The sequence below is a fragment of the Nyctibius grandis genome, chromosome 2, assembly GCF_013368605.1.
Source record: "Nyctibius grandis isolate bNycGra1 chromosome 2, bNycGra1.pri, whole genome shotgun sequence".
NCBI classification, from domain to species: domain Eukaryota; kingdom Metazoa; phylum Chordata; class Aves; order Nyctibiiformes; family Nyctibiidae; genus Nyctibius; species Nyctibius grandis.
In genome coordinates this window covers 20,046,238-20,067,139 of record NC_090659.1, presented here as the reverse complement: position 1 = coordinate 20,067,139, position 20,902 = coordinate 20,046,238, and the positions used below count along the sequence as shown (strand labels likewise).

The 20,902-nt window shown below is 37.6% G+C and overlaps 1 protein-coding gene across 5 annotated transcripts in view; it reads right to left on the bottom strand.

Annotated features, from left to right (window-relative positions):
• Positions 1 to 3,006: 3,006 nt before the first annotated feature.
• The window catches only part of SON (SON DNA and RNA binding protein), a 39,581-nt gene continuing 21,685 nt past the window's right edge, over positions 3,007 to 20,902 (bottom strand). For 3 of the 5 annotated variants that reach the window (XM_068424927.1, XM_068424931.1, XM_068424928.1), the window contains 6 exons: positions 16,903 to 17,013; positions 16,388 to 16,504; positions 8,951 to 9,098; positions 4,827 to 4,895; positions 4,618 to 4,733; positions 3,007 to 4,063 (listed from right to left, as the gene is read on the bottom strand). In XM_068424927.1, the coding sequence (XP_068281028.1) occupies positions 3,905 to 4,063; positions 4,618 to 4,733; positions 4,827 to 4,895; positions 8,951 to 9,098; positions 16,388 to 16,504; positions 16,903 to 17,013 (720 nt within the window). In that variant the 3' untranslated portion in view covers positions 3,007 to 3,904. Of the gene's footprint in view, positions 4,064 to 4,617; positions 4,734 to 4,826; positions 4,896 to 8,950; positions 9,099 to 9,825; positions 9,907 to 10,674; positions 10,793 to 16,387; positions 16,505 to 16,902; positions 17,014 to 20,902 lie in introns of those variants that run through there. The other 2 variants (XM_068424929.1, XR_011050291.1) reach the window with 2 other exon arrangements.

Here is a 20,902-nt window from a genome sequence, read left to right as displayed (position 1 = left end):
CTCAGGTTCTCCAGTGGCTGGTGCGTTACCTACACTTCCATTTCCAGTCACTTTTAAAAGAAACACTTAATGCCTTTTTTACCTGGCTTGTCTGCTTCCATCAGTCACAGCCTCTGCTGCTGGGCTTTGCAGTCTGCTGTAAACTCACCCTTAGCTCAACACTACAGGTCAACAGCCCTTCTCACAGCGACCGCATTCTGGTGCACGGAACAAGTGCAGCTTCCCCTGCTATCACACAGGTGAGCCCTTCTGAAAGCTGCTCATGGCCTCAGAGCCCACAGCCCCAGTTCTGAAACAGGCAGTATCTTCTGAGCGTATGCTCGAGGAATGGGCCTACTTACAGAGCACGTCAGCACACAGAACAAGTTACTTGAAAGCAATAGGAAAAAGCAATTCTGTAGCTGCCTCTATGGGAAAGTAATTTCAATCAAGCCAATAACCATTCTGATATGTGGACTTACGCCTTTGTTTCTAGGAAATACAGTAACTACTATTAATTTCAGTTCCAGTTTGTATTTTCACATCTAGCATGTGAGAGTGATGGAGAGACACTAACGCCAATTAATAGCTTGCAGTTATTTAAAAAAAAAAATTGAATAGCAATTACATTCTTGTAGTCTAGAACTATGTCATTTCAAAAATTTACCACCAAATTCTTTATCACATGCTTTGCACCCTTACCTGAGCTGCAGCTCCTCCTCGTACTATAAATTGTCTGATGGTTTTAAGTCAGAGCTTTGCCTGTAATTCCAGAAGCATTTTCCAGTTGCTTCCAGCTCTGGGATTCAGCGCTGTCCTTGAAGCGTACTTGGCTCCAGTGAACTTTCCCCGTAAAAGCTACAGCATTACACTACCCCATCTGCTGCTCTTCTACCTAAAGGTAGTTTCGGTAAACACTACCACTATTCCAGAGGCTTGTAGAGCAGTAAGATTTATTTATTTAACCTGTCCAAATGAGTGAATTTTCATCACAACTACGATTTGTTTGGGCGAGCTAGAGACTGTAGCGGTTGATTGAGACTTCATATAGGTTTTGCACTTTAATAGGCAATTTCGATTTTCCAAGGCGTAGGAACTTCACATTGCTGCTCCTCCAGTCCTAGCTGTTTAAAAACTACAAATTAGGAGATTGCCAACACATCGTTCTGGTGGAAGCTGGCTACAAGTTCTCAGGCACCTCCTTCAAAATGCCCCTCCCTCGCACGACAGGGAAGTCAGAAGCACTTTCAGCAAAGTTACTTCTAGTAAAATAATTCTGCAGCAAAACGAAACCAACAGCCAAACAGATCATGTCTTCCGTCAGCAGGAGTCACAGACTAGTCACCTTTAAGACAGCTGAAGTGCTGCATAAATAACCAGGTTCCAAGAGAGTGTTTCCTAGGTTTTTTTAATATATCACTACTTATCTATTCCTGCATGCAAAGGACACTCAAACCAATTCAAATTTACAAATTTAACAGAAGCACATCGCTGCACTAGTTGTAGATTCATATATCATTCTAAACAACAAGGAATGAAACTAAAACAGAAACCTCAAAATCAAGAAGTGTCATAATTAGGGCATTACAGATCTTAATTGTTTTCTTTTTTTGTAAGTCTTCCTTAAGACCAAAGGTTAAATCCACATACAGTACCACGTCTTTTAAGGCATGAAATCCAGAACTTGCCTAAATAGTTATTTTTCCAATGAAGTCTTCAATGGGACTGAATTCATCTGCTCCTTGCTGCTGTGAAATAACATTTATCTTTACATTATACATGAGGAATATAGAGAAAAAAAAAAGAACAAAACAAGTACAAGAGATTGTATGTTCCCAGATTGGATAATGTACAGCTACAAAACCAGTGCTTATACGGACACCACGGACTTAACAGAATGATCATCATCTCTGATGCTTTAGCTCTATCAAACCAGACGTTTAAACACCAGTCCGATTAGGAGCTGCTCCCACATCCCGAGCTAATTACTTTAAGTCATACATCAACAAGCCAGACTTCAGCTAAGACAGATACAACACCCGGTTCTAGAACCCAGAGTAGATCTTTCCATTGCTGTACCATCATATTTACTTTTGTTTTTTATACACACATTCCAACTAGTTCAGCAAATGAGGCAAGGAGATCTTCAAATATTTAGTGAGAGACTGAAGGCGAGAAGCCAAAGGGAAAGAAGTTTAATTACAGACAACTACGTCCATGAAAATTAAGATTAATGTAGGCATTTCTAGAGCGCTTTGACAGACGAATAAGGGGCTTTATTTCTCACAACTGTATGGTGGGGAACCAAATACCATTTGTCTGCTGTACGCAACATGAGACATTGATCCCTGTCCCTTTAGGGCAAAGACAGACACCTTGTTCCGTAACAGTTGACAGAATACACACACGTCGCCTTACTTTGTGGAAGAAGAGGTACTCATAATTCTTCACCTCCACGTTCCTACTACCATTGCAAAGGTCATTCACTTCGGGCCTGAGCACAGCCTTACTGCGTACAAACTGTATTTTGTTCCTGTCCCAGATGAAGCTCTGGTCAGTAGCTGTAGTATAAAGAGACCTCGAAAAGACTTCTCTGAAATAAGCGCCTGAACTACTAGAGTCCGTAAATCCTTGCAATCTGCTCGTAACTCAGACAAATCTGGCAAGAGGTGTACAATGCCCTTTCCAATTCAAAGTGCACAAAGCTAAAGTACTAATACTTGTTAAATTAAAAAAAAAAAAAAAAAAGAAAAAAGAAAAAAAGAAGGAAAAGCTCTCCACATCCTCTCCCTTGTCAAACTGCCAAAACTCTGGATCAGGCCGTCTCCTTGAGGGCAGAGTACCATTACGGAAAATTGAAGCCCAAGGAGTTAATTTGGTAATAGTCCAAAGCAATCAAAAATTACTAGAACTGATTCTGCAACCCTTACAGCTGCTGATAATCTGCATAAAGTGTACTTTTATACTGCGCGTTTCTTCAAAAAGTTGTTTTGGCATACATTTTAATTACTGTTTACTGACCAGTGATTAAGATTATGAACTTGTGCTGCTTTATTGACCAAGTTGGGTACAACAATTTAAGCATCATTCTATCCCCTCCCTCCCCCCTGAATCCAGTTGTAGATTTGTTAAGAGTTTAAAATTCACATTAACCACAAATTCGTACAATCAACATCAGGCAGTGTGTTAATTTGTTTTGGAATAGACAACTCCATCATCTCCCTTCTCAGAACATGCAGGGAGAGTCACCTTTACATTGCAAGTCTCATCGGTTCCATTGCTGGACTTCCTGCCATCCCTTTGAAAGCAAGTCTTTTGCCTCATCGCCTATGTCCTAGAGTATGGGCTGTACGGCCAGCTGCAGTGCACCACCGAGCGAAACCCCCAAACAAAATTCACAGAGAAGCTGCAGTGTTAGCACTGTACAACAGAGCTGCCACCAGGCGCTTTCTCACGGGGGTCACGGTACTGGCCCAGTATCTGTCCAGCAGTACACGCCAGCCTCGACTAGACCAGGGTAAGCCACATGACCTTCTACCAGCTGTTGGCAAAAGTGCAAGAGGAGCTTTACCAAGACCAGGGAAAACTGCAGCATAGTACAAAACAGTATGAAAATGTTAACATTCCGTATTGAGGAGAAATTGCATGAGTTTTAAAACAAGGGTTTAGATTACTGATGCCTCCAGAGTCTGTCATCTGATTTAGTCATTTAAGAAATAATTACATCACTAATGTAAACAATATAAACATACCAAAAACTAAGTATGATTTAAATACATTTTGATGGTACAAAAGAAAAACCTGAAGGTGTCTGTACAGTTTTTACAACGTGGGAATTGCCAATGTATTTACAACATGACAGGGCAAATACCATTTTTGTGCAGAGTATAATTATCCGAAATAATGTCAATATAAAAAACAATATCTAGCGGTGTGAGGCACTCCTAAACATGGTGGTATTAACCATGCTTTCCTTTGGTACAAGTCCCATCGCTTGGAGAGCCGCAGTTGCTGCTGTGGCTTTAGCATGCTTCTTGTTAAGGCTGGCAAAAGTAGGCCTGTATTCATTTCCATTGACTCTCACCTGTTTACAAGGAGAGGAAAAAAACGTTAAGTATTAGAAAGTGCCTCTTCACTTCTGTTTTGAGGCAGTGCTACAGAGCTCCTATAAGCACATTCTCTATGTAATTCCTCTTTAAGGGTAGACAAAATCCACATCTGGTCTGTAAGCACAATCATTTCCAAACAGTAACTGCTAATACAAGATACTATACGAAAAAGAAGATCACATCGTAAGATAACTGAAGGACAAAAATAATTACGTCTTGCTCACTGCCTTTACAACAGTAAGACTTCACACCACACCTGCAAGTAGCAGCAAGAACTAACACCACACACCTTAGTAATTTTAGTAAGAAGTGGAATAGTGTGTTTCTTGACAGATTTACAGATTAATGTGCTTGAGAGATCCGATTTGGACTTTACAGAAACAGGACTTCGACATTTTAGCATTGAGACACTGCTTAGCAGTCCTCTGCCACCCCTGAGGTGGCTTATATGTTTATATACAAATATAAATATGAATTTACATCACCTTTAATAGAGAAACCAACAGCAAACAAGGAAACTCAAACGCACCTTAAAGATAAAATGTTTGCGATGATCAGGCCCACTATCATCCACCAACACAAATTCAGGTGGTGTCCATCTTCTTTTGTTACAGATCTCCATCAATGCAGAAACTGGATGTTTACCTTAAAGATAAAATGTATTTGAAATTTCAAATGCCACTATCAAAGCAATCATTTCAAATGAGATTATTTTTTTTTTTAAGACAAGAATCTCACCTGAAAGATCCTTCATTACAACGTAATGTCCAGATCTCTTTTGTGCCTTCTCTCCCACAGCAACAAGTCCTAAACAAAACACAATGAAGTTTACATTTATGATTCCCACCTGATTTCTGTATTCTCATCAGTAAAGCAGTAACGTGTCAGTGGAGACGAAACCTGGAGACACCATACAACTGTCTTTTCAGAAGTCTTTCAAACTCCCTTTAATCCAGCATTTTTTTCCCCTCCATACTACACATAATGTTCTTCTCGACTGCTCTAATAAGACTCTTAACAAGCCAGGTAGTAGAAAACCGAGTAGTCTTATGCAAGTCAGGAAACACCTGGTTTTCTGTGCCTTCTTTGGAGAGACACTGAACAAGAGAGAAACTTAAAAACACCCTCTCATTCAGTGTTTTGTGCAACCCAGAAGTCATCCACCACCTTAACAGTTTGCCTCTAACATACTAAGCACTTGAAGTACTTCCATTAAACAGTAAAAAGTATACCTAGTATGTCCTCTTAGGAGGAATAACACAGTGGTGTTCTCATAACATGTGCTCTCTTTATTTAACAGTATTCAAGTATTTATCCTTTATGTGCAAGTTCACAGCCCAATTACCAGCAGAAAAGCGTGCAACTGGACCCCAAGTCAATCCAAAGAGCACAAGTTCCAATGGAAGTCACTGTGAAACACTGAAGCTGAACGTTTTTCTTTTTAAAATCTTACCACAGTAAGAAACAAAATCTAACAATTGCCAAAATGTAGCAAATGCCAGTGACCATGCCATGCTTATGAAGTGACTCAAGTTTTTTTCCATTCATTTTGCCATTACCTTAAATACACGTAAACAAAGTAACCTGACCCATTTTTCAGAATTTCTTGGCCTTCAATATACCTTCTTTCTTACCTCAATGTTTCTGTTCCTGGCTTTGGTGAATAAAGACAGGGAGATACTGTAATTGTTTCCAGTTTCTTCCTGTTCCTTCAGCTTTTTTTGGTTGGCGTTTTGTTTTGCTTTAAAAGAAAATCCTTCCCTCCTTACCAGATTTTCATCCTAATATTCATGCAGCTCCTATGTAGGGACTTTTCAAGTGGCATGAAACCCTCATAGACAACAATCATTGAAACAAAGTTGTTTTTTTTTTTTTCCTTACAGAATTTTATATCCAAAATAACCAAACATTTCCACCAAAGAAAAAAACTCTTATGTCATTCTCCACATTAACACTATGTCTCACTTACTCTCAGTGACTGACACTTGTCATCCACATCTTGTCCCTGGTACCTTGAGAGGGATTTTCAAAAAAGGTGCAACAGACTCCAACAAGCTCTGCTGATGGACCAAGCTGCTTTGAATACAACCAACCAACAATTTCCTGGCTGACAGAAAAGCTCAAGAAGGCTTTGGTTTCAATGCTGTCTTGTGACAGAACTACAGATCTCACTCAGTGTGTCTCAAAAAAAACAAGGGTCTAAGGGAAAGCTACGGCAAAGTCAGACAACCTTTTGGTTCATGTCTTAGTGTAGTCTGCTGAGTAACTTCTTAGCAAACCGCTTGTTCCTGTATCTAGAAATAGTGTTTTATTTGGGGTATAAATTCTAAAAATACATTTAAAAACCCCTACAAAACAAAAACAGGTTACTTAGTAACAGACAGACAGACTCCTTTTAACAATTTCAGACTCTTCTTTAAACCTCTACACAGAACTTTAAAAAAAAAATGGACTTTTTATACATTTAAGAATCAAAGAACACTAATGTTTGAAGAAGCTTTTCAGCTACTCATTATAAATGCATAATAACTGTTCAGTCGCTTCTTTGTAATGCATGAAACGTGCTGCTGCTTCATAATGCAAATTGTCTCTCCATATTATAGATTTGGTCAGCTCAACATTAAAAAGTATTCTTTATCAACACAGAACACCTTTATATTTTTTGTGGAAATTATCATATAAGGCTGCATATATGATAATAAAATATTCAAGAACTATGAAATTAAAGAAAAGCCTGGCCATCACAAAGGTTATCAGTTATTTTCAGATGAATCCATCACATGTCAGAATAGGCATCCTTTAACTCCATCTAACTTTTTTAATTGTTACTGAAGACGGAGCGTTCTGAAGCGGAAAGAGCAAACTATCTGTTACAGAACGCCCCGCACAATGAGGACCTGATCCTGCCTCAGGCCTTAGGGCTTCAGCCTTGAAACTTCGGTATAAAGTTCTGCAGGCATGAAGGAAATTTCTGTCAGAAACCACATGAGGATCCTGGGGCACACTTCTGGAACTGGAAACTTGAGCTGTGACACAGCTGTGTATCACCAAAGCGTTTTTAATGTTCAAAGTCGTACAGCAATCCTACCTTTTTCCCCTCATGTGACAAGAAGCAAGCATCATAATAAACAGAGCTAACTCTTCCCTCCTCACCACAAAAATCCATTGCTATGTTACGCAGGCTGCTTGAGAAAACAATACTGAAATTGACTGTTTTCAATTTCTTCCCTCTGACTGATATCAATCAAGCTAAATTGAAAGAACTCTTACCAGCAGTGAGAACTTCACAGAACAACATCTACAAAGATCACAGTAACTAAGTAAAAGTAACAAAACATTTTTCAAAGCTTTTCTTGGCAATCACTCTGTCACGAGGTACCAGAAAGGTTGCACAGAAGAAAAACAGCTGAAAAGCAAGTCTGGTCACTGTTTGTATAAAACGAAGATGTCTGTATTATTGTGTTCTGTACTTTGAGACTGTTGCACTTCTCTATTTATGAACCCATATTATGCTGCTGGAAGGTTTTTAGAATGTAGAAAGCAATGGATATTTTCGTAACATAGGCTTGCTTTCTCATTTTCTACCTCTTTGCACTTAATATTTAGACATTTAAATTATATTTTCACTGCTAGCTTGGTCACCTGAGCAGTACTGAACTATCCCTGTACTGAGAACTAGCGATTCTGACACCTAAGGATTCCTCCAACTCCAGCAGCATCTCTGCAAACAGACTTCACAACATTTGCATTTACATGCTTTGTTTTCTTCTGAGCTCAATTACGAGCATTGACAAAAGCTAATAAAAACCCATAATACAAAGTATTTTCATGCTTTCATATTAGATGTGATCTATTTAATGTACTAAAGGTTCCCAGTTTTTAAAAAGTATTTAGGAGAACAACAGTAAGAATTTGTTTTCCTGCAGTCAGCGTTAATTTTTTTATTTTGTTAACATGCGTAATAGGACAATTAAATCATAACAATTTAAAATGGTTAGAACTTGTATAGGTATTTCAGATGGGAAGTTTTCATAAACATTCACTCTGAAAACAGAACTCTTGCTGAATATGCTGGCAAAACGGCCAATAATAAACCATGCTGCCAGCTTAAGCAGCAGCACTCTGCCTGTAAATAAAAGGGTAGCTCTTTTGAATTAAATGAGACAAGTGCAACAGTTCTCCACCTGTGGCCATGGACTATATAAAGAAGAGGAGGAAAGAGTGCTAAAGCAATCTTTGGAAACAATCAGGGAAACATCATGGTAGTTGAGCAGAGGTGCCTGCAGCAGGATCAAGCTATGGAACAGCAGGGAGATCAGATGGACAAAAAAGTAAAAAGAAACCATTTGGAAGACCTAAGAACATCAGTATGACAGTCTGTTCACGTCAGGACTTAGCTGAAAGGCAGCATAACTCTGTAGCTCTCACCTCTGTCCTTCACCCCAGTTTAAAACTGATCGAACTATTCAATCTTCTATCCTGCCCCATTCCTGCTTCAGTCACTTTCTCTAGACCAACCACAATGATTTTTCCACAATTCATTTCCCTGTCCGTGCCTTCTCCATACATCCAACTGAAACACATCCCTAATTTAAGAACCACTGAGAAGCACTTTTTAAAATGGGAGGTGAAGGTTAGGGAAAGTTAAAGAACGTCTGGAAGAGTTCACAGGCATAAGGACAAAGCCTATACACATAATCTGGGGCTTGAAAAACTAGTACCAAAATCACCTATGTCATTCTGTTAATTTTTACAGTGAAGCTGTACCCAGAGAAACCTTACTACTTTGAAGTTATTTTGCCTATCTCCAAATCAGACATGAGAAGTTTACACTGCTGTAAGACATTCAAAGAAGGGCTTACCTTTTCGATCTGTCTTAAAATCGACCATAATAGGCTCAACGCTGCCTTCTTTGTTTTTTCCAAGCCCTTCTCCTTCTCTCCAGCCCATTTTTCTCATCAGTTGAGCTCCCATTCCTCCAGTTACCGGGGCTGCTCTTAAGAACTGATCCTATCCAGAAAAAGAAAAGTACAACAAGTCCTAAAGTTAGCACTGGGATTTAAAAAAATAAGTGGGAGCTTCCAAAAAATGTTTCTAACAACCTTTCACAGACTCAATTAAAAAAAAATACACCTTACCTTCATATACATTAACACCTTGTATAAATCAGAATTCACGCAGACACACGAGACACAAATCAATATTTTCAAAAAAGAACAACTTAAGAAAATTCTAACGCAATCCAAAAGCTGCAAGTGACCCATTTCAGACATATGTACTTAATAAAATGATAACCGTCCATTTTTAAACACGCTACTTTGGTTCCAATGCATCTCTTCCCATCTTGTGAAAGGAGGCAGTGTTAACTGTTTAACTGGCAACATGTGTGCCAAGTGTACCTAGTTGTTGAACAAAATACAAGCACATTTAGTAATGACATTCACATAGTGTTTAGGCGTATTTTAAATATATAAAAAAAAATGTTTCCCCATTTTATTACACAGCAGTTGCACATTCAAGTTCTACTCTGAAAATCCACATGAAACATACAGGTTTTTATTTTCTTTTTTTAAAGGAAAAAAAGGCGCTTAGCCACACAGTTTAGCAGCAGTAGTCTTCACATTCTTTCAAATCATCATTAACATAATAGTTGTTAAATGGTGAAAGCTTATAAACAGAAATCTTAAAACTCTGTTTTGATGTAAAGAACTTTAAAAACTCCTTAAATGTTTACGTACCTAGGCCTCGATGGCCGCAGTGTTGTGAATAGTAGGGCTGGCATTGACCGTGGCAAGAAGGCAGCTACAAGGATTTGACCCTGAAACAAGTTTCCATATAGAGGGGTGAAAGTTCACAGGTTATTCTGTGAACTATCATCTCTCTTCTGCCCCCCCCGCTGACCCAAGTAAGTAAGTCAATCATTTCCATCACAGCAAAAAATTGCTTGCCTTAAGATATACACGTTTACACACTGGCACTGATAAGTCCATCAGTTATTTCGCATAGTAGGTTAGATGATACAATGCCTAGTATTTTTGTGAAAATTTTACTTACTATGAAAGCAAATCAATAGAACAAATTTTTTTTTTTTCCTTTATTTTGAGTTGTGCTTGCCAAAGTAAGCACTTCCCAGATTTGGACAAAGGACTGATAGCTCCTTGGTTTCGATTTGTACGTAAACAAAACCAGAAGTCTTACTTTTGCAGAGACTAAGGATAATGTATTTTTAAGGGGATTTCAAATTGGCAGCTGACACACACTAACAATGCATATGTGTGTAATCCCCACTATACATGGTGTTAAAAAATTTTAAAAAAATAATTACTGAAGATTGTGGCAGGACTTCTCCAAATATTTCCCTATTGAACAGTAAATACCTATCAATCATGCAACTGGATGCTGCACTCAATAACGAAGTGCTCTGATGGAAGAATAGAGGGGCTAAGTGCACCTCTCCAGTTCAACTTTTTTCTGACTAGTGCAGACCATGCAGTGTGTGTGTGTGTGTGTGTGTGTACACAGAGACAATCAGTTTCTTCGACACAAACTGCCTCAAATCTATACACCTAGAAGGGCTTTTACTTACTTCCATTTTCATCCTCCCCTCTCTTTTCCAGGAACCTCTCATAAGAAAAGGGCAACCATGCCGAGAATGATACAAACCCCAGTCAATGTCACCCTGCGTTCCGATTCCTCTTTTGTACCTGCTTTGCAATGATAGAATTTTCAATAAAAACACCTGTTTCATTATCACTAGCGTGTATTCAGTTCACAAATGATAGAGCGCAATTTCTTGATGAGGTCATTTGAATGTTACACAGCTTTCTCACCACACCTGTAAATGTACTAATTTGGGGGTTAGGAGTGGTGCAGAAAGCAGAAAACAGAAGCAAAATATTGCTATTCGTAGTTAAAAATCAAACCCCTGAGTTCCTACACAGGAATTACCAGAGCCTGAACAAATTCCAAATACTGGATATAAAGAGAGTTCTAAATTCCAAAGTGCCGTTTATCAGAAACACCTCTTCTAATGTGTGAATTCAGAATCCTATCTGATCTTTAGTAGGAATTTTTTACACTGTGCTGACTCTTAAACATGTACAATAGAACCAAAACAACAGGGAATTCGAAATGAGTTTTCTTTCCTTACAGAAAGGCTGTACTTGTGCATCTAAAAGGCTGTGTGTACTAAAAGGCTAAATGAAGTAATTCTGGTACCAATATGAAAGGAGCCAGGCAAAGCCTACTTTGATTCAGTTTACTGAAGAAGCAAAGAAGGCCTGCAGCAGGAGAAAAAGTTCTCCTTTCAGTTTGTTTTGTTGGGTTGTTTTGTTTTGTTTTTTTAATAATAAACCAAATATAAATCTCTAGTGTCACCTGTACAATTATATTCTCTTTAACTATTTTTTTTATAATTTAATGACAGACAAATTCACTCAGCCAATGATTTAACAGAGTATGGGTAAAAACTAGTGCTATGTTTATAATTACATTTGAAAACATAAAAATAGTAGGAAAGTTAACAAGAGCAGGGAAGCAAGATATACATTTCTTTTCAGTTTTAAAAATCATAAAAGGCTGAGTCTCACAAAACTATTTAGCAGCTATGTACACTTGCAGATCTGGCCTATAAGGAGGATATAAAATTGAAGAGTATGTAATACAATAAACCCCAGGTTTCTAGGTATTTTGTTACTGTTGTCAGAATTAACTAATTATTTACAAAATAATTGTTCTCTTTCATTTACTAATAGCAATTTGAGTAAGTATGCATGAAAATTTAGTATCATTTTTCTCATCTTTTGATCTCTAAATTCCATGAAAGGTCAGCCAAATGAAGCACACTTCAATTCTGCCAGCAGATGGAGACAACTAATAAGCCACATTCTTGCGTCCACACTTTTTCTTTAAAAAGGCTACATAGTAAAACCTGATCGTTTAAGAGTGTGTTTTAGCAATTTTAGTTAAAACTATTCCTCTTTTAAAGCTACGTTAGGGCAATAAATTTTGGGGGACATGAATACCTGAATTAGCATTTAAGGGCTTAAACGAGCAAACAAACAAACAAAAAAATCACACCTGAAAGATTATTTTACAGGTATTTTGCCGAAACACAATACAAGTTGGACAGTCACTGTTGTTTAACTGCAACAGCTATCTTTGGGAAAAGGATAGCATACAGCATTGAACCGAACAATCTACAAAACAGCACCTGCAACATCCAAAATATTAAAGCCATAGTTATTTCAGGGATCTTAAAAATATATCATCAATTTCTGCTCTCAGAAAAGAAAATACCCGTTCCTTCTCACAATGCTGACATGGCACTAAAACACATGTTCTGTCAGAAGGAAGGTTTATCTCTTTTGAGCAATAATTTATTAAGCGAAAGACAACAAAGCCTTAAAGGCACTAGGTGGACAGTTTCAGCTCTAGCACAATGGCTGTCTTAAAGATTACTTTAAGACTAACACCAAAGAATTGCTCTCAGTCAAGTACCAGGAACAAGCATCTCTCTCTGGCAAAACTTTTGCAAAGTAGCTGAATTTTCCATTAAAAGAACTGGCACTTTTAGCAGCAGCCACATTCCTTCCCCAATACAAGAAGAAGAATACCCTTCTGAAGAATCCCATCAAATGCCTTACAAAAACTATGCTCACAATCAGCTTTGGGATTTCTGTTCACAGCTTTTGCGTACAATCAGTCGAAAGCAAGCTGAGGATAGCCGGAAAAAAAAAAAAAAATTTTGAGGACTGAACAGGGAGCCAGTCCAATATAACTAACAGAGTTGATCTGCCTTGCCATGCGGCCTTCATTTGCAAGGAAAGCTCATTGTGTCCTATAAGGCAATAGGAATACAAGTATTTTGATAAGTGGCCTCGTTAGAAGGTCAGCAGTTCTTGAGCAAGTGACAATCACGAAACTCACCGTTAACGTGAGTTTTACTCATCTGCTACGACTGTGGAAGAATAGAAGGAATGCTTTAACTTCTCAGAACTTGCTACACAAAGCAGAGCATTCTAATGGCCATAGTAAAACTGTGTCCTGCTTTAGCACAGCAGAATGAAACAGATCCCAAGCATTACCCTGTGCATGTGAAACGCTGCAAACACCTTGTTTTGGAGATCAAGTTCAGGCTACAGAATTAAGCTGATAAATCTAGAAACAAGTGGTGAGTCTGGGAAAGTCTGAGTAAGTAGACCTCAACAGAATTGGCTTGGAAAAAAATATTTGACCACTTCCTCTGATTTAACATTTACTTAGCAGCACAGTGTATTTGTAAGAAAAAAGGAAAGGGAAAAAAGAAGCAACCTCCAGTAAGTCATATTTGTGAACTGATTACACCAATGATGATAAACTGAAACAGAAACGACTTTTCAAAAGATAATATTGCTCATAAATGTTTTCATTATACAAGAAACCTAACAACATATTATTCCTCTATGAATACTGCTCAGAACCCTATGCATGAACATCATGAATTAGTACATTGGTAAGGAAAAAAAAAAAAAACTTCTAATTGGTATGTCAACCATTCAAGTATGCCACATTAACCACTTCAGTAACTAATTCCCTCAAAACTTCATTGAGCTAAAATTGAAATTGCAGGCATATTTTGGTTTGAGTACATATTACCTCTCCAGAGTCATTTTTTAAGCACAAAAAAAAAAGCTGAAATCCAAGAAATGCAAAGTGAAGACAGCGCTTATCAAACAAGTTCCCCAAGTACTTTAATTTTTCTTCCCTCCTGACATCGCTCTTCTGTTTTGTTGCATCTATCTAGTTTTGCGACTATCTCTGTCAAGCACAATGTCTGTACATGTTCTAATTCTTTGTTTAATGATACACAAATAACTAGCTGACATGGGTTCTGTTTCTGCTGAACAGTGCACGTCCACAAGTCCTCCTATGGCAATTGCTTACAGCAATCTCTCAAGCAAAATGCCTTCACTAAACATCTTCAGTCAGAAACGTGCATTAATTTACACACACAACATAACCCAAGAAACTCCACAGCCCTACTAGCAGATGAAACATTTAAAAAATACTATTTTTTTTAAAGTTAAAATGCATTTTCTTAGGACAAAAAAAAAGGAGTACAAGTCTTTGACTTCTCAGTGCTACATACACTGCACAATTAACAGGAACTAAGTTACAACTTCAAGTGCCTAAGTAAAATACAATCTGTACTTTGCATTTCATGGTTGGTTTGCATTCATGCCACTGAGAAAGATAACATGCATTCATAACCCATTATCCCTACTTCACTTTTTTCTGTGAAATCATCCTCTAACCACAGGATGTGACTCCACATTAAGTTCATCACACCTAGGTTTTGTGAAGGCTTTCACAGGCCCCACCATTCCGAAAAAAACAGAGGGTGAGTCTTGTGTAGCCCCTAACGCATTTTGTAGAGGGCGCATGACTAACTACTGGTCATCTCATGAGTTTGATGGCAACGTGCGTGCGAATATGGAACCTGGAAAGAGCAAAAGAAGTCAAGCTGAGGAATGCCAGAGCAGGAACGAGGACTGTGTCCTCATCTTCTTCACCCAACAACTCTTCTTGTTTCCAGTAGCAGCCTCCTTTCTGACAAACCATGTGATGCTTGCTCGGGAGGACGCCTACTACTGCAAACCACTACATTTTTACAGTTATGGGAAAGGACGTAAGTGCTTCTGCCAGCTCACTTTTATTCTAGATTCAACAAAGTGTTCCAACATGCTTCTGCTCCTCACAGCAGTCATGTCCACAAGCCAAAGACCGCACTCTTCTCTCATTTTCTCCCTATAAAGTGTTTTGTTGTTGGTTTGTTGTTTGTTTTTTTTTAAAGCAGATCAGAGAGTGAAGTTAAAAGAGGGAAAACACGCTTGCCTTCTCCACTTAATTTTTGTTAGCGGATGCTCCTGCTACTGTAAGGCACAGAAGACCACCACAGAAAACAGGATGAGAAGAGGAGGCTTGGGAAAGAGATGATCAGAGATGCTCCTTTTCCGTTGCCCTGGGAATCCACTCAAGGTATGCAGAAAGGGAGAACCCTCCTAGGCTTGCTGATCTCTTTCACAAGCCTTGTGGTGGAAAAGCACTCCTTTTCTCACCAATACATCCCTGCTGAGTGCTTTACATTTTTACGTTCCTCTGCCAGGAACAATCATTGTAATCAAAGCCAACATTTTATTACAATCTCAGAAGTTAACAATTACTAAAATAAGACTTTATGATCTATGCTTTGTATTAATATTGAAAAGAGCGCAAAAGATTCCCATCTAGCAAGAAACTTGGATCTCTGCATTGCCTGGCTCCCTGTATTGCCTGGCTACATAAAGTGGAAAAACAAGTTAGTGAATCTTAGCAAAAATATTTCGATTTTTAGGATGTTATAATTCCAGACTTTTCTGTTCAGTTTACACCAAGTTTTATGGAAAATTCTGCCTAAGCCTCAAATCTAATCTACCAGTTTTGAGGGTTGTCTTAACATTGCATTCTGGAAGGATAAGCAGATACAACGTATACTCAACTACATTATTTGCAAGATTGACTGCCATAATTCATTATTCTTTTTGCCTGAAAGGTGGATATTGCTTGAATTCCTCAGTTCTACTTCTTGAAAGAGAACCAGTTCAGTATTCATTTTCAAAGATGAAGCATGAATTATTAAACTTATAAAATGCATGTATGTATGATGCACTACACCCTAAAAATAAGCCAGTATTACTCTGCAGTAAGAGGTAACTATTTTACTGTAGGACGACATCAAATTTATTAATCCAACTGCAACTCCTGGTTTAATACCCCAAATCTTTGGCTGCCAGAAAACCCTGCTGTTACAAATAGAGGCAAAGTAGCAATCAGAGAGAACCAAGTCAAACAAAATGGCAGTTTGGGACTTGGTTCACTGAAGTTGATGCCAAAACTTCACTGCCTTCAATAACATCAGGATCAAACCTTGCCTGGTCTGTCCCAATCCCATAAAATTATTGATGGACCTACCACTGCAACCATACCAGTATCATGAGTGTCATTTCAGTGTAAGGTAAAGGTATACAGGAACCAATCTGACCCAAATATCAGACGCACACCTTATCGAAGTACTCTATGTCATGAGCAACACCTTAATGCACAACAATATGGACACAGCAGAAGTATCTAAACTGATCAAAGACAATGATTTAACTCAACCTGTTGTATTTGACACATGCATTACCATAGGTTTTTAAGACACAGTTTTTGCATTTTCCGATACTTCCACTGCTATTTAAAACGTGATAGTTAGACAAGCATGTCTGCATAACTTCTACCTTTCTAATCCATGCTTGGGGACCACTGTTGGTCAGCTCATCTGAGGACAGTATCTGTGCTCCAGTACTTCCTGTGAACTGGCCAGGTATGGAGTTTGATTGAGCCCAGGCATCAATCTACAAAATAAAAATCAAATATAAGACCAAAATACAAATTTGCACATTATTTCTTTTTAATTCTCTGTTGCTTCTCAATAATTTTCATAATGATTCCTCACTTATGTTTAGTACTGTGTTTGTTAACACTCATTTGTAAGCAGACACTCCAAAAAGGTAAGCATCTTTGTATGTTAACCCTAAGGCCTGAGCTCAAAAGTCTAGCAAGTTCATGGTTTGCTTATCCTCAAAATCAATGTTCTAGAGTGCAAAATAAAGGCAGAATTTTTAAACATGTGCCCATAAACAGGGCTTCCAAAAGCCTGTACTTAAATACATCAGAAAAATCAGCTAGTATGAAGGGTAAACATTTACTTTCTTTAAGTTCATCAAAATGCTGATGAAAAAGTTCAACATACCTGTTCCTGTGCACGATTTAACATGCACATGGCCTCTAAATCAAATGTGTTTTCATTAAGCCTTTTCTGAGCCAGTGCTCGATCATTCATAGCTGTAGTTATGTCCACGCCCTAGGAAGAAAAAGATTATTTTTAAAAATACATCAGACCACAACAATATCCATTTGATCTGGAAAGAGCTGTTGTAGGATAAGTGCTACAAATACTACAAAGTTGTTTTAGGCATTGAGTAGCTGGTCTGATACATGAATAGGTAACGTGACAAAAATCCTAGGACTACTTGTTAAGTATATACAATATGGGCTTTCCTAAATAAATACAAAATCTGAAGTATAACACCCTGATAATTTAATATCACTTGTACATACAAACTATCAGAAGAATTATTTTCAGAGAACTATTTTGGTCACAAAAAGTTCTGGTGTATAATATTTAAATAGAGAAGCATTTAATTGTTCAATGGAACCTTATTAACCAGCAGAATTAAATGTAATTTAGTTAAGATTTTTTTCAAAAAACCTTCATATAGAGCTGTTCACATGAGCACCCTACTATTAAGGCCCGCTAAAACTTCAAGTTGTACGTATAAAAAAATTACAGCAAGAATCACATGTATGTCATGCACTTGGCTTCAGTGTTTTAAATCTTAATCTTTAGCTTCAAACAGACTTGCATAAAAGGAAAACCAGACTGGTAGCTCATAAAATTGACTGTTTTGGAAAGGATTATTTAGATCTGTGCTGCTGAACTAGAATAACATTTAAATAAAAATAAATTTCAAACTATCTCACACATACCAATCAGAATCATTTAGATAAAAATATGGAGCAAATGAAGATCAATGCAAACCTCTGTGCAAAGCAATCAAGAGAGAAATCCGAAACACTTGGGGATATAAAGATGTAACAAATTATGGCTAGTATACAGCTCTTTTGTAAAATTACTTGTGCCTTGTTCTTCAGACGATATGCATTTTATGGAACATTCTATTTTGAAAGGAGAAAAAGAACAGTGCTCAGAGACAAGCAAAATTTCTTTGGAGATGAGCATGTGAAGGAGACTCAAAGGGCTGGAACTGTTTGAAGCACAGAAGAAACCCAATAATCAGAACAGCAGGTGGCATACAGACACAAAGTTAAGTTGATGGCTTAATTTTTTTTTACTATTTGTATTATAAAAGACTTCTATCTTTTGTCAGTCACTATCTCATAACCTTAGCCTCTCACACACTATACTAGAATAAAGGGCCAGTAAAAGAAACTGAAAGTAATTTAAAATTGACTCTGCTGAACAGAAAAATACAGTTAATCCACAAAATCCCTGTCGCAGGAACCAGGTCAAGAATTCAGTAAAAACTGAAAAACATTAAGAGACAGACACAAATGTCTACAATTGCATAAAACAGAGTAATTATTTATGTACTCTTGCTACTAAATCTTATTTTGAGATGAGGGATTTTTTTTACTGTTTAGGACAAAACGTCTTTCCACTGGGAAGATCATTACTGAAACATCTCGTACTGACCAAGACAGACTTAAAGTCCCAGAAGTCCTATGTGTCTACGAAACTGACTTCAGTGTTTATTTATTGTCCTAGTTGACAAAAACACAGATCATAAACAAGGCACAAGAAGAATTAAAAGATTCTCTAACAATCACCCAGCATGGCAGTCACGTATGTAAAAGAATGCCTGTTTACAATATACACTTTCTTACGTTACTAAGTTCCCCTTATATAATTAAAATAATTCTTTAATGTTTTGTTTGTGAAACTGGTTCAGGAGATAAATAAAAGTTATTCTACTCACCAAAAGCTTCAATCCAGCAATACACATAGGCATGCAAGTAGTCCACTGAAACCACATTGGGACCACTCACATACTTAAACATACATGTGTACTTTAGTGCTTTACCGGACTGGGGCCTATTAGTAGATACCCTGGTTAGTTAGAATTCCCATACACTTTCCCCACATGGTCAGTCACCATTTTGGAGACCATCATGGCTTTGTATTATGTCAAGACACTCGATGGCACCTTTGGATCTTGGGAAAAAAAAAAAAATCTCTGCTTGAAGTATGAAAAGTTGTTATTTAGTCAAGTAAAACAGTTTCAAGTTCAGCATGCTGTTCTCCGTAAGAGTTCTGCCTTTCCAGTCCTGACTTTTAATAACATTTTCCCCACAGACACAAATCACAAATATGGAAGAAAGGAAGAGGCCAACAATAGAAAGCAGGCATTTTTGACATACTTCGCATGTCCAGCGATACACCAAATGCATTTACTACATTTTCAGATCACAGCGACTTCTCTGCATAATAGTCACCTGTATACTCCAAACTTAAATACAACGCTTCAACTCTCTACTTTCAGAATTTCAAATATAGCTTCTTTCTCATTGGTTTCTCTGGCTTCTAGAGACACGCTGATACTTCAGATTACTCAAGACTTTTTCCTCCATCTCCCACTACCACAGACAACTATATTAAGAACATCATGTTTTATTAAAACAATTTGTAATGTATTAGCAGGACCATTTCAGACTGCTTATTCCCATAACTAATTCTGTGACTTGAATAAAAACATAACAATAATACCAAGCACATATTTTTTTAATGTCAATATAGACTTGCATCAGAATTGTCACAATCAGATTTCAAAATCAGCAACAATGAATGGAGGTAAATTATATGTCAAACTTTCTGAGGATCCAAGCACACTCCCCCACTACCCTATTCCAACCACAAGGGAGCTTATGTGGCTTATTTTGCTCAAAGGAAGCCATTTCATCCACAAAGAGTCCTCATAAGCATTTAATAAATCAAGCAGAGAAGCACTCAGAGAAGACTCCCTGGAAAAACATTCTGCTACTACAAGAGTATTCCTGTATTTCAAAATTAAGGATTGCCAAACCCAAGGGGATGGTATGCTCTGCTGTCAGCTAATGACCCTCGAAATCACCCTTAACACAAACCAAGTTAAGGTAAATGCAAATAAAAATATTTATTTACAAAATATAAAACCAGACAACATTGTTACAAGCATTTATAAAGATACACATGACAGAAAGGAAAGAAAGTTATGTTTAATATATTTACTCCAATGTCCATTTTTAAGGCCTCTTCTACATGATCAATACACAAACCATCAGTGCTTAGCTAACCCAATTTGTCAAAGACACAAGCCTAGCATCGCTGGCAACCTGGATGCAGACATCTACAGAGCTTGCCTGAACTACGAGCATATCATTCACCATTTGAAGGACAAGACTTTCTACCACCTGGTAAAAACATGGCCAGATGTTAGTATACAATGTTTCTATGCTCTGGATTTTTTATATATACACTCCTAACTGGGAATGACAGTCTGCACAAACATTTCAGAATGTTTGTCATCTTAGTGGTTCATGACAAAGACCAAACAGCAGTGACCATCTACACTGTGGGAACAATGAATTGGGTGCCTGACCATGAAAACGTCTGTTGAATGAGTTATATTCACTGTGCTTTTGGTACTGTAAAAGACACAGAAGAAAATACCCTCTGTGCTTCAGGAAGTGAATTGTACAATCTTAGAAAGTTCTTGAAAAACAAAATGCACCAAGTGGAAAGATTGTTTCATCAGAAATTGATGCCAAGGCTTTTTTGTTTATTTGCTTTGAAAGGTATGAGAACAAGTCTTCAGATGGAGTGAGGTTAACACAAACTTGAAAAAATTTACATCTGCCTTAAATATTTAATTTACTTAATTACAAAGCCCCCACAAAATATCCTTTTGAAGACATTTCAAGGGGAAAAACATTTGCCTTTTTTTAGTTTATTATACATACAATTATATTTTCCTTTGTAAAGCCACATGGAAGACAACTGTGTAAGAAAATGGGACTGTAAAGCTAAAAAAATCAGTAGATACATCCAGACGAAATGGCAGTTTTAGAAACTACTTTCAAATCTATTTTTAACGGATTATATTTCAATGCAATGTTATTGCTCCAAGATTGGC